The sequence below is a fragment of the Macaca fascicularis genome, chromosome 15, assembly GCF_037993035.2.
Source record: "Macaca fascicularis isolate 582-1 chromosome 15, T2T-MFA8v1.1".
Classification (NCBI taxonomy): domain Eukaryota; kingdom Metazoa; phylum Chordata; class Mammalia; order Primates; family Cercopithecidae; genus Macaca; species Macaca fascicularis.
In genome coordinates this window covers 37487127-37500799 of record NC_088389.1, presented here as the reverse complement: position 1 = coordinate 37500799, position 13673 = coordinate 37487127, and the positions used below count along the sequence as shown (strand labels likewise).

The window sequence follows — 13673 nt, the reverse complement described above, 5'->3', positions numbered from 1 at the left end:
CGCATGTGAATGTCCAATTTCAGTCAAGCTTACCTTAGAGAAGATGGTTTTGCTGCCTGGTGACTGTTGAGAAGGGCACTTTTCTGTTATTAAGCCTTCACTCCTGAGCTCGAGATCCTCTGCAGTCATTAAATAGTGGTTCTGTTGTATTACTTCCAAATATTTTTCATTGAATTTCTAATGAAATAAAACAAATTATAAGGAAGTTGACATCAAGAAAAAAATATTAAGAAATTGTCCCAAACTCCTTAAGGAAAAATATTTTGTTTTTTCACAGTACTCCTATATCCCCTACATAATTTTCATCATTCCAAAATACTAGGCAATTACAAAACTGTCATGCAACTCCATTTCTATGCTGTTACAATTTGCAGAATAGCTGCATGCCAGCAAAGCAGAGCCAAGGACGGTGGCAGTCGCTACAAACCATACTCGCTCGCCACCACTGTGACTACCTTCCAGAAGGTGTGGAGGACAAAGTCAGGCTCTGACCCAACAGACCTGGTTCCAAACCTAGGTGCATCCTGCTCAGGATGCGATCATTTCCAGCCCTGCAGGCTCATGGAGATGATTACAAGACTTGTACATCAAAACCCAACGAAGTCTTAGTCTCTCTTGAAATGTTACAAATTTGGTAAAACTTGAACTGTCCATATCCAAAAGGAGATCTGACTTCCAGGAAAAAAAGCCAAGACTGCAAATATTGCTTTAGGGTCTGGTCACATATGAAAGGCTCCCTCATGATCACACACAATACGATTCCACTGACTGAACCCTTCAGAAGATCTAACATCCAACAACACAACAGGACTGGAGACCGTATCGCTAGTCTTCTGCATGGAATCTATTCCTAACTATTTAAAATCCTGGTAACTCCTGAACTAGGATTCTGTCCACTCTTGTCAAAAATTAAGGGTAAGAACCACATCTTATTCCTAAGCACCTAGCAGAATTAATGTATCCTTTCAAATTTTTATAAGAAATTAGGTGAACACAAACAAAAAAAGTAGAGGTAATTCTTTATAAAAACCCATTGAACTGTAATAGAAAGAACTAGGAATCAAATAACCAATACTGACTTTCTAGAATTGTAACAATACAGTTGTGCTTAAATTACACCATTCATTTTCATTTTTCTAAAGTCCAATTACAGATATGTACAGTTTAACCGTCAAATAGTACTACAAGGCTTAAATGGAAAATGGTGTCCTCTCCCTCTCCTCTCCTCTCACCTCCCAAATCCCACTCCCAGAGAAAAACAACTTTCAACTCTTTAGCTATTTCTTCTGCTATATACCTCCATGTTTCTATATTACATTCCTATTCTTACATGGCTTGGTTTCTTAAGTTTAGATTTTTACCTACTGGCTCCTACCATAGAAGTTTAAGGATTCAGCTCTTATATCCTCTGTCCTTCAACACTTTTCCTAATAATATCCCAATTTTAGTTAAATCAATATTCTGCATTTACATTATAGCCAAGCAGATACTGCTCATGACTTAGCCATACAGTGTTCTGTGATCACACATCAAAAAATTGACCATCTGCATTTTAGTTTCTTGGAGAAATCCCAACTGAAGCCCTCAAGAGTTCAAATCTGGGCTTTCTACATAAGCAGCTCAGCTCTCATCCCAGGACTTCCCTTCACCACATGCCACGTGAATTCCCTACTTTCTGGAGCCCACCTCTCTCCCATTTGGTTATTCCTTTATACATATGGAATCATCCTACAAGAGCTTCCTGCAAAAGAGTACATAGAAGGCAGATGACCATAGGTACCAAATGTTTGAAAATGCCTTTATTCTGCCCTCACACTTGCTGACAGCTTAGCTGAGTACAGAACGCTGGATTGGAAATCACTTTTCCTCAAAATCTGAAAGCATTGCTCTTCCATCTTCTGGTTTCCAATGTTGCTGCTGAGAATTCTGATGTCATTCCAAGTGTGGGTTCTTCGTATGTGCCCTGTATTCTCCTCTCTGTGGAAGGCTTTCAGGTCCTCTCTTTATCCCTGTGTTCCGAAATTTCAAAATGACACACCATGGGGTATGGGTCTTTTCTCATTCTTTATGCTAGAAACATCACAGGCCCTTTCAATGTAGAAACAGTTGTCCTTCCACGCTGGGGAATTTTCTCCTATTACTTTGAGAACTTCCTTCCCTCTGCTTTGCCTGTTCTGTCTTTCTGGAACTCCTATTAGTCATATTTTGGATCTCTTGTATCAAGCCTCTAGGTTTCTTATCTTTTCTCTCCCATTTTCTCATCTTTTTATTTGTTTCTATTTTCTGAAAGACTCAACTTTATCTTCTAACTTTTCTCACTCTTCTTTTAAACATTTTTATATTTGCAATCATACTTTCAATTTCCAATAGGTCATTCTTCTTTTCCAAATATCTTTTTTGTCAGAGCCTTATCTAAAGGTGTTATAGCCTGAATTTTTGGATTTTTAAAAGCTGTCTTGTTTTTTCCTCCTTGCATGTTTCTTATTTCTTCTATGTACCTCTGCTCTGTTTGGCCTTTGTCTTAACTCTTTTTTTTTTTTTTTTTTTTTTTGAGAAGGAGTTTCGCTCTTGTTGCCCAGGCTGGAATGCAGTGGCACGATCTCGGCTCACCGTAACCTCCGCCTCCCAAGTTCAAGCAATTCTCCCACCTCAGCCTCCCGAGTAGCTGGGATTACAGGCATGTGCCACCACACCCAGCTGATTCTGTATTTTTAGTAGAGACGGGGTTTCTCCATGTTGGTCAGGCTGGTCTTGAACTCCCAACCTCAGGTTATCTGCCGACCTCAGCCTCCCAAAGTGCTGGAATTTCAGGCATGAGCCACCACGCCAGGTCATCTTTCCTCCTAAATTCTTTTCTCCTATTTGATAAACCCAGGCCATCCACCTACTTTTAGGAGTTAGAAGTATTCAGCAGCTCTGAGAGTGTGGAAAGGATCTGTCAAAGGTGGCCTCACAGTGAGGTGCTCAGGTGGGGGCCCAGGTATTTTGCTGGAGGACCCCCAATTGTCAGCATCTTTCTGTTGTTTCTCCCCTCCGAAGCATCTCACTGCTGGGCATGCACACTTCCACTCCCTCCCTGTTTTCACTTAAGTGGTCACTCCTGCTTTCGGTTACATCTGGTGACCCCATAGCCAGAGCTTCTCTGGTTTAAGGTCTCCAGAGATCTCCTGCTTGTGAGGAGAGGGTCACCTATAACTGCTTAGAATTCCAGCCAGTCTCCCATTTTTAAAGTTACCAGGTATATCCAATGCATGCCATGCCTTTCTGGGGTTCTGTAGCATAAATCAGCTTGCTTCTTGTTGGCTTTTTGTCCCAAAGGCATGTAGCTGTGTGGAGAAAGCTGAATCCTATGCCCTTAACACGGTCACCCATCCACTTAGCCAAATTTTTTTCTGTCTTTTTTTTCTTTTTACCTCTTTTGTCTACAAGCCACACTTATCCAAAATTCTGTTGACAACTCACATTTGCTATTATACCTCCTTCCATTCTCCTAGTTAGTCCCTGTGGGTTTATACCTTTTTATTCTTTCACTGTTATTCTAATGAGGTTTCTGTAGGAAGCAGAGTTAAATGCCTGTGTTTACTCCATCATGGTTATCTGTAAGTCTGAGGTGAATCTCAAAAATTCACTACACGATCAAACAAGAAGGGTACTCCTAAAGAAAAAGGAACAGTCAGAAGGAAAGTAAAGGGGAGTGAAAGAGCATGGTACAAATAAGTAACAGGAAACATTTGCAGTAGAAGAGCCTCAGTGAAGTAGCCTGAGCACTAGGGCAAAACAAGCCAGAGCGTGACTCTAGGCTCTGCTATGTAGTCGTCATATGACCCAGGATACGTTTCTTCCCTTCTCTGAGTATCTGTTTCACCACACTTACCTCCCTGGTGGCTGAAGCCCAAATGACATCATGAAAGCCCTAAAGTATTCTGAAACATAGCAATGATTACTGTAATCATAAATATTTCTGCAAAAGAATTGTTTTTAAAAAACAACCCATGCCAAATGAAAAAATTTAAATACAAAAGTTACAGTACCTGAAGTAACATGTCCTTGTGATTGGTCCTTTCTGTTAGATGTTTGATCACTTGCTCTTGATTGTGCAATTTTTTACTGCTTTCACTCAAAAGATTCTTGTAACGATTTTCCATTGCTTTCTCTCTTTCATTCACTTCATTGCGTAATTTTTCAACCTCATTTCTAAGATCCTACCAGAAGAAAATGAAAAAATGGAATTTACTTGACAAAAATTTCAATCTCTTATGTGTTTGACTTGCTAAATTACTGCTACAAGAGAGGAAGATAATAGATGTATTTAAGGCAATATACAAGTGTATATTTCCTTCTCACTTAAAATCTTACAAAAACCACTATAAGAATAATCTGAAATTTGGCAAAAGATTTACGAACAGATAATTTATCACAATATTATTTAAAATGCTGGAAAACCAGAAAGAAACTAGATAGTCAACAACAGAGAAATAATTATAGAGTATGGTATTTAAAAAACACACACCCACAATTATGAGTCAAAACAAACCAGAGTATTCAACTGTACAGATAATAAGATGCTCATTATTTTCTAAATGTTAATATAAATGTCATAAGGCTATGAGGTAACACATCAAAACAACAACAGTATATCTAAGTAGAGGAATTGTGGGTAATTTTCCATTGATTTTTACTTACTTATTTTTCTAAGTTTCCACAATTTCTATATAATCCTGTATTATCTTCACAATCAGGAAAAACACTGTCTTACTACCACTTACAAAGAATTTATAATAACATTTAAAAAGTTCATGTTATTCCCATGTTATAGAAAAAGGAAAAAAAACTGTATACAGAATGATTGTGACTACCTTTAAATATGTATACTATTTATAATACTGAAGCACTATTCATAATAGCAAAAGGCTGTAAACAATCCAAATGTCCACCAATAGAGGAATAAACTATGGTACATTCTCACAGTGGAGCACTCTTAAGCTATAAAGGAAAAGGAATGAGGACTCTCTCTATATATATAAATATACTGCCCTAAAGTAATCTTCGGAATATTTTGTTAAATGTGTATGGCAGCAGCAGAGACCCAAGAGAAATAAGTATGGATAGCATACTGCCATTTATTTAACCATAAAACAAATTAAATCACTGCCTATAAGGTATAAGAGAGAATAAGGTAGAAGAGACAAAGACAGAGACTAGAACTCATTTTACAGATGTGTCATTGCAATCATTTAAATGTTTACACAATTATCTTCAAAATAAAATAAAAATCCCCTAAAACTGAAAAAATAGCAAGCAAACAAAAGAATCTAACTTTGTAACCAGTTAACTGGTTAACCCAACAAGACAGAAATTATTTCAATAACTTTGAAGCAGAATAATTTGTACATCCCTAGTGGGATATTTCTCTAAGTACAAAAGAGGTTGTAAAAAAATCTTAAACTGTTTTTAGTAATCATCTTATAAGTAATGATATTGGTAATGTTATTCTGAAACTGTGTGAGTATATATAACATATATATTTATTAAACAATTATTGTCATAAAATCCAAAACCTTAAGTAGAAAAGAAATACAAACATAAAAGAAGTTAAAACTTGTCACTCTAAATGTGAATTTGAAATATCAATATGAACTTCTATTTTCTGTTGTTTCCTTTCTTTCCCTAAAAAAGGTTAGAATCGGTGTCCTCCTTGGTATCCAGACTAGAGTCTCTAAATGCCTTTTCCTATAAAAAAAGAACAGGGTTCTTTAAAGCAGTGGTTCTAAAGTACAGTCCCTAGAACAGCACAATCAGTATAACCTGCATATATGCAAATATATTGCTGGTTCTGAGGATGGAAAGGGGACTCAGACCTAGAAATCAGGTAGGCTCTAGGAGCTGGAAACGGCAAGGAACTGACTCTCCTCTAGAGCCTTCAGGAAGAATGCAGCCCTGCCAACACCTTCATTTTAGTCCAGTGGGACCCATTTCAGACTTCTGACTTCTAGAATTGCAAGATAATAGATTTGTATTGTTAAGCCACCAAGTTTGTGGTAATTTGTTGAAGCAGCAATAGAAAGCTAATAATACAGTCACCATCGGAGGATTCTAGGGAACTTGTTTTGACTTTCCTGTATGAGCTGCACCTCAGGGTAACTAAATAGGTGATGAAAAACCAAGTTTCTCTTTATAGACGTATTCAGCTATAAAAGAAGGAATAATGAAATCAAATTATCACCATTTGCAAATGATCAATATCTAGTAACATCACAAAAAGAGGGACTATCAAATACTTGAAAGTACAAATGACCATTTATGATGTAATCTTGCCAAAAAATTTAACCTGAATTTGACCATGCATCTTATCTAAACTACCACTTTACTAGAAATAGAGTCAACAGAGAAATAAGTCAAATGACATTACAGAAACAGTCAGCAAAATCCATAATGTGAAAAACTCTAAAGAACAAATGACCCAACATATTCAACAAATAAATTACATGGGGTAAAAAAAAAAAAAGAGGGAAAACCTGCTTACTTATTAAACAATAAGCTAAAAAGTTGGCCTGTAATCTCAGCACTTTGGGAGACTGAGGCAGGCAGATCACTCGAGGTCAGGAGTTTGAGACCAGCTTGGCCAACATGGCGAAACCCTGTCTCTACAAAAAATACAAAAATGAGCAGGGTGTGGTGGCAACCCTGTCTCTACAAAAAAATACAAAATGGGCAGGGCATGGTGGCACATGCCAATCCCAGCTACTCGGGAGGCTGAGGCAGGAGAATCGCTTGAGCCCAAGAGGCAGAGGTTGCAGCGAGCCAAGATGGCGCCACCACACTCCAGCCTGAGCAATACAGCAAGACTCAGTTTAAAAAAAAAAGAAAGAAAAGGAAAGAAAGGGAAGAATGAACTCTGTAGAATCAGTCTGAATTCATGATCACACACACATACACACAGAACTGGAAAGATATATAGATGTTTGTATGCATGTGTCATACACATATTTCAGCTCTGTACACTGACAAATCCTAGAGGCAGTAACACTCCAGTAGTAATGAGGATACCCATCATTCACATCTTGGTTTCTAAATACCACTTTCCAATAAAAGAAACCAGTGTTTCTTGGGAAAATACTTGCTTCCAGGCCTGGAGCAGGGAAAATATAATACAAGATGAGCCCAGGAGATCTTGTGCTCCTAGAAAGCAAGGAATTGCTCAAAAAACAAAGAGTTATGTTGAAAAGGCACAGGAATCAATTTAAAGGAGCTCCCAATGGCCAAATATGGGTCACTTTGAACAATAAAATAAATAATGATAGTAATGGCTTATAACTTATAGAGTAAAACAACATCTGCAAGTCCATACTGATAGAAACAAATAACTAAATAATAAACAAATGCAGAAGGAGGAAGAGGACAGCTCTTCCTCATAGTAGACTTACAACTAATAAGAGTAGAAGAAAAGATAGAAAAAGAAAATAACAACTAGGTAAACACCACAGTAATAATTGTTGCACGTAAGAATCATCAATGAATGCTAGAATTCTTCAAAGCATAAAGAGAAACAGGATATTCATATAGTCTCAAAAGACCTCCCCACAAAATTAATTATAAAGGTAATAAAATACTGACTTTATAGTGAAGAAACCCAGAAGATTCCACTTTAACCAAGTGACTAGCACTAACCTAACCAATAATGACAGACTGACATTACGCACCTACAAATAAGATACACCAAGAAGAGCACGTCACTTCCATGCTATTCTTGCCAAAAACACACAACCTCAATCTAATCATGAGAGTGTTGGGAGAAAAGCTGAGTATTGGGAGAAGCTGAAGCAGAGCTTGATATCTGACATAATGTAAAGAGTCTTGGAACATGCCCGGGGTCCAGGGTCTAAAACTCCTTATGGCCTTTGGAACACCAAGCTCTGTGCTGAAGGGTGGAAGGCTACCCTGATGCACCATAATCTAAGTCCAGGGCATAAAACCCCTCTTGGCTTGGACAGAATCCAGGAATCAGGGACTAAAACCCCTTGTGGCTCTGGAATGTGTCTAGACTTGCTGGCTCCTTGCTCCTTGCTCGCCCAGGATTAATTGTATCAAGTTAAAAGAACCTGCTCTCCATTATCTCAAGTAGCAGAACATGTTCCATATGCCGCAAAGGAAATGCTAAACCGTCACAGCTGTAGATCATGTACTTGCCCTTTCCCATATTCTCACCACCTGTTTCTTTGTTTGATCACCAATAAACAGTCTGGGCTTCCAGAGCTCCAGGCCTTCACAGCCTCCATACTTAGCGATGGCCCCCTGGTCCCACTTTCTCTTTCAAACTGTCTTTTCTCATTCCTTTGATTCCGACGGACTTCGTTGCCCCCACAACCTGCTGTTGGGTCTGATCACCCTAACATGAGAGAAACACCAGGCAGGCCCAAATTTAACAACATTTCACAAAATAACTGACCAGTCCTCTTCAAACCAGTCAAGGTCATAAAAGACAAAATCTGAGCAACTGTTCCATATTAGCCAAGTCTAAGCAGACATGACAATTCAATGTGGATCCTTCATGAGATCCTGAACCAGAAAAGGCTCACTCATGGGAAAACTGGCAGAATTCAAATAGAGTCTGTAGATTACTTCATAGTGTTGCATCAATGTTAATTTCCTGATACTGATAAGTATGCCACAGTTACGCAAAATGTTAACACTAGGGGATATATAGGAAGTCTCTATATTATTTTTGCCCCTTTCCTGTATGTTTAAAATTATTTCAAAATAAAAAGGTTTAAAAAAAAAAAAAAAGCATATCGACAGGTGTGGTGACTCACGCCTGTAATACCAACACTTTGGAAGCCCAAGGCAGGAGGATCACTTGAGCCCAGGAATTTGATACCAGCCTGGGCAACATGCATCACAAGACCCCATCTCTAAAATAAATAAATAAATAAATAAATAAATAAATAAATAAATAAATAAAATGTATACACCTTGTTTGGATCACAATTTATCTTTTTTTAGAGACAAGGTCTTAACTATGTTGTCCAAGTTTATCTCAAATTCCTGGGCTCAAGCAATCCTCCCATCTCAGTCTCCCAAAGTGCTGGGATTACAGGCATGAGCCACCACAGCCATCCTTGGATCATGATTTAAACAAACTATTTCAAACAATTGCTTTTAATGAGACAATCAGGGAAATCTAAACATTTATTGGTTATTTGGTAATTTTAAGAGATTACTACCCTTTTGAAAGTGAAAATGGTACTTTTTAAAGCATACTGAAATACTGATAAAATAGTATGTCTGGGAATTGCTTAAAATAATTCAGTGTTAAAAAGGAGGGAATGAGGGGGAGGGCAGAGATGACACAAGATTAGCTCTGTTTACGATGGCTAATGCTGGGAGACAAACACACAGGGATTCAATATACTATTCTCTCTCCTTTTGTGGGTATTCTCAATTTTCCATAATGAGCAGGGTCTTTTTTTTTTAAGGTACTTATTAGAAACCTGCAAGAAGTATCAGAACACACGATTATAGACGATTTTTTTAAATTGTGTTATTCTTTTCTCAATTTTAAAATATTTCACACTAAGCAGACACTACATTCATAATTGGTAAAGTAACATTTTTTAAAATGCTTTAAAAATTGTTAATTTTTTTCTTGGGCAAAAGGATGATGATGAGATTGCCTTAAACCTTTACTCCAAACAGCCAGACTAAGAACTTATCATGAATTATAAATGTCAGTAAATAGAAATTCAATTTGGAGAAGGAAAGAAAGGGTTTTTCTTTTATTTTATTATACAAATGATACTAAAGCAACATTAACAGAATTCTAAAGCTAAAGAATAAAAACACTCCCCCAAAATACAGTCATGGCAATATATTAAACCATTTTCAAACAGTAGGTGGCTCCTTTCAGTTCTTGTCCATCTGCAGCCCTAATTTTTGTACAGTTTTAAGTTTGGTATGGACTTTACCCTATTTCACTTTACTCCATTATACTATGGCTTACAAAGAGCATAGAGCAATTAAATAATGATGACATAAAAGAACAATTAAATAACAAGAAAAGTTTAAGAGTATAAAGTCAAGAAAAGTTTTTTGCTTTGTTTCATTTAAAGTACAGAGATGAGAAAGGTCTAGAGAGCTGCTATAATATGGAGCTTCCAACTTGGCTCTGCTCATCCTTTTAGTCTAAAGGAAGGCGGGACAGGTGGTGAGGCCGTGCCTAAAGCAAAAGATACCACATGATCATACCACATGATTATATCACATGATCTTTATGCTTACCAATTTTAATGCATGTCTCTTAGGTCACTTAACTACTTTCCCACTGTCACCAATTGTTTGCTAGTACAGAAAATACAACAAAGAATAGCTGTGAGCATAAAACAAGTTTTTTTTCTAACTTCTGATTTGTTTTCTTAGGCTAAATCCCCAAAAGTAGAATTACTAGGGCAAAGGATAAGCATGTTTTCAGGATTCTTTCTATAAAGTGACAAACTTCCTTCCAAAAAAACAGTGGCAAAAATGCAATCACCAAGTGGGAGTTTTTTGTTTTACCACATCCTCACCAGCACTGATATTTTCTTAAATGTTTGCTAATTTAATTGGTATAAAAAGGTTCTTCACAAGTCTTTGAATTTGCATTCTTTGATTGCCAATCATGCTTCTATATATTTGACTATTGTTTGAATTTCTCCTTGTACAAATTGTCCTTGTGGGCCATGAATGAAAATAGTTTCAAGGAGAGTCATAATGCAAAGCTGATCTCTCAAGAATCACCCAAGGTGTACATACACAAACATACACACACAAGCTCATTTTCACCCTACATTACAAAATCTACCAAGGCAAGGTCTAGCTACCATACTAACGCTATTAGAGAAGAGGCTGATTATGAGGCTGATTATCATCATGTTTTTGCCTTCCTGATTGTGTTTTGCTGGCCAGTGACTGCTCAGAAACAGTCAATACCACCAGTGCCAGAAGAGCAACTGTGGCTAAAGAGTAGGTACTGAGTGGAGTAAGGCGGGTGCTGGGAACTCCCATACCTGAAAGTTCCTACACCTGGGAGCTCCCACATCTGAGTTCTATCAATAATAGAAGCTACTGTGTGTCAATAGCCTACCATTGTTCCAGGCAAGGAGCTAGACACTTTCATAATGACGTATTTACTCTTCACAACATAGGATGACCCACAAGGCCCCCACCAGCTGGCCTCTTCTCCTGTGGCTCTCCCCAACCAGTTCTTCTCCAGCAACCCTGGCTGTCTTGCCATTCCTCTTACACACCAGGTCAGAGCCCTTAAGCCTGCTGCTCTCTCTATCTGGAAAGTTCACCAGGTTGCTCCCTTACTTTCTTCAAGTGAGTGCTCAACCATCATCTTCTCAGACCAGTCTTCCCTGACCATCCACCCTATTCTCCATATTCCTTCCCTGCACCATTGTACCCCATGGTACCTCCTAATATAGTATTTAATTTATATGTGTATTTTGCTTACAGTTTTCCCACCAGAATGCAAATTCCGGCAGAGAGTTTTGTGTATTTTGTTGGCTGCTATATCTCCAGCACCTAGAATGGTACCTGGCACATGGCAGACACTGTGGCAGATTAAACATAGCCATAAATTATTTGACTTTCCTTCCATTAAGAGGTGTGGACTCTATGTTCCCCCTATTGAATCTGGGCAGCGTAGCACCTGCTGTGACCATGAGAATATGGCAGAAGTGATACTGTGTCAGTTTCTGTTCTTTCCAGCCATCCCCGACAAGGTACCAGACATGTGAGTGAAAAAATCGTGAACCCTCCAGCCCACCCCATCCACCAGCTGAAGACCATGAGTAACCTGGGCCACCTGGAGCAGAAAACCCAGCTATGCCCTGCCCAAGTCCTTGGCTCACAAACTCATGAGGTATAACGAAATGATTGTTGTTTTAAGATACCACATTTTGGGGTAATTTGTTATGCAGCAATAGATAACCAAGAAAGCACTCAATAAGCATCTGTTGGATGACTGAATGAATCAAGCAATGAGATGGATGGGACTACTCCCATTTTATGAATGAGGAAACAGGCTGAGACAGGTCATTTGCCTAAGATCACCATCACCAAGGGACAGCACCTGCCTTATTCCAGGTCTCTCTCATTCCGAATCTTCTCAGTTTGCCTCCACACCATGGTTTAGATCTCTTTTGCATGACTCACTAACGCAATGATCCCAATTCACTTAATGTACATCTAACACTCACTTTTAGAAATCTTCCCCTGAAAAATGCTGTGAAGAATACCTATAAAACCTGTGTTAAGCCAGACATTTAGGTACACCTTTAAATTCACAATAAATGTGTATGTCATCCTAGAAAGATCGTGCATACCCGTTAATTCTAAAAATGTTCATGTATCATGCTGAGTAAAGAGTGTGCACTTTTCCTGTGCACAGTAATTACAGGTCCACTTACCTCATTTCCGAGATTCAGTTTCCTCCTCTATACAAACAACTATCAGACCCATATTTTGATGTCTGGTTCAAGTTCCAGTGCATGTATATGTATTCAGCAACCATTTATTCCATTCTCCTTTTAATTTTTAATTCAGCTACCTAGGTTAAGAACGTCTTACATGGCTTAAGCGATAAGGGATACTAATGTGCCACATTTCTCCCACAAATCCCCTAACAGAGTTGACAACATGAAAATGACCTGTTACAGAATTCCACAAAGGACATGTAGTTCTGTCATTCCCCAAGATTAGGAGTTCTTAACCTAAGGACCATTGACTGGGCCACGTATCCTATGCAAATTTGTGTGTGTGTACATTTGGGGTGGGGGGGTAGGTAGAGGGCCCACAGCATCATCAGGATCCTGGGGAAAGTTAGGATACCGAAGAGTATAGACCGCTTCTCTTATTTTACTCATTAGTTATGGAAACCACCATTTACTGAGAACCAGCTATGAACCACGCACAGGCCAAGGCATTTTTACATAAAATATCTCCAACCCTAATGACCGCCTACATGGTAAGTATTATTAATCCTGTTTTTACAGAAAGAGAACTAAGGCCCACAGAGGTTGAGAGATTTTCACAAAGCTTTACAAAAGCTCTAGTAAGTTCTAGTGCTGAAGTTCAAACCCCAGTCAGTGTGACCCCAAATTCTGTGCTTTTTCCACCCATATGTGCTATTGTTAATGCTAAAGAAAACATAAAACCACTCTGTGACATAGGCTTCCACTAGCCAATAATTCCAATACCTGAAATTAATTTATCATTTCTTAAGGACTTGGATTGATGGACTCTCTAGCCTGAGATTGAGGCCCTCCTACTAATGAATGGGGCAGAACCAAGCACCTTGAACCTCATGTGAAGAGCAGTCAAAGAAGGTTTAAAGTAAAATGACCATGGTGGGGTGGCAGGTTTGTGTGCGGAGGTGGCCCTGAAGAACAGTGGCTGCCATGGCAACACAAACGGCTGACAGGCTCATGCACTTGCCACCAGTGGGGTTCTAATAAATGTTCTGGGGAGGCATGGAGATGGCATGTCTTGCCTGAGAACAACAATCAGAACTGAAAATTGATCATCTTGGGTGGTTTTTCCAAACCTCCTTCGATATTCCTGGACTGTGAAAACAGACAGCCCTAGTTTTGAATCCTGCCTCTACTGCTAACTAGCAGTGTGACCAGACATGGATA

The 13673-nt window shown here is 38.6% G+C and overlaps 1 protein-coding gene across 12 annotated transcripts in view; it reads right to left on the bottom strand.

Moving 5' to 3' along the window:
- CDK5RAP2 (CDK5 regulatory subunit associated protein 2) overlaps positions 1-13673 on the bottom strand; it is a 190831-nt gene that overhangs the window by 101853 nt on the left and 75305 nt on the right. For all 12 annotated transcript variants that reach the window (XM_074016695.1, XM_005580931.3, XM_065530143.1 and 9 more), the window contains exons 13-14: positions 4032-4202; positions 34-177 (exon numbers count right to left, since the gene is read on the bottom strand). Coding sequence is in view for 11 of the 12 variants with exons in the window: in XM_005580931.3 (XP_005580988.3) it covers positions 34-177; positions 4032-4202 (315 nt within the window). In the remaining variant the exon portion in view is untranslated. The remainder of the gene's footprint in view (positions 1-33; positions 178-4031; positions 4203-13673) is intronic.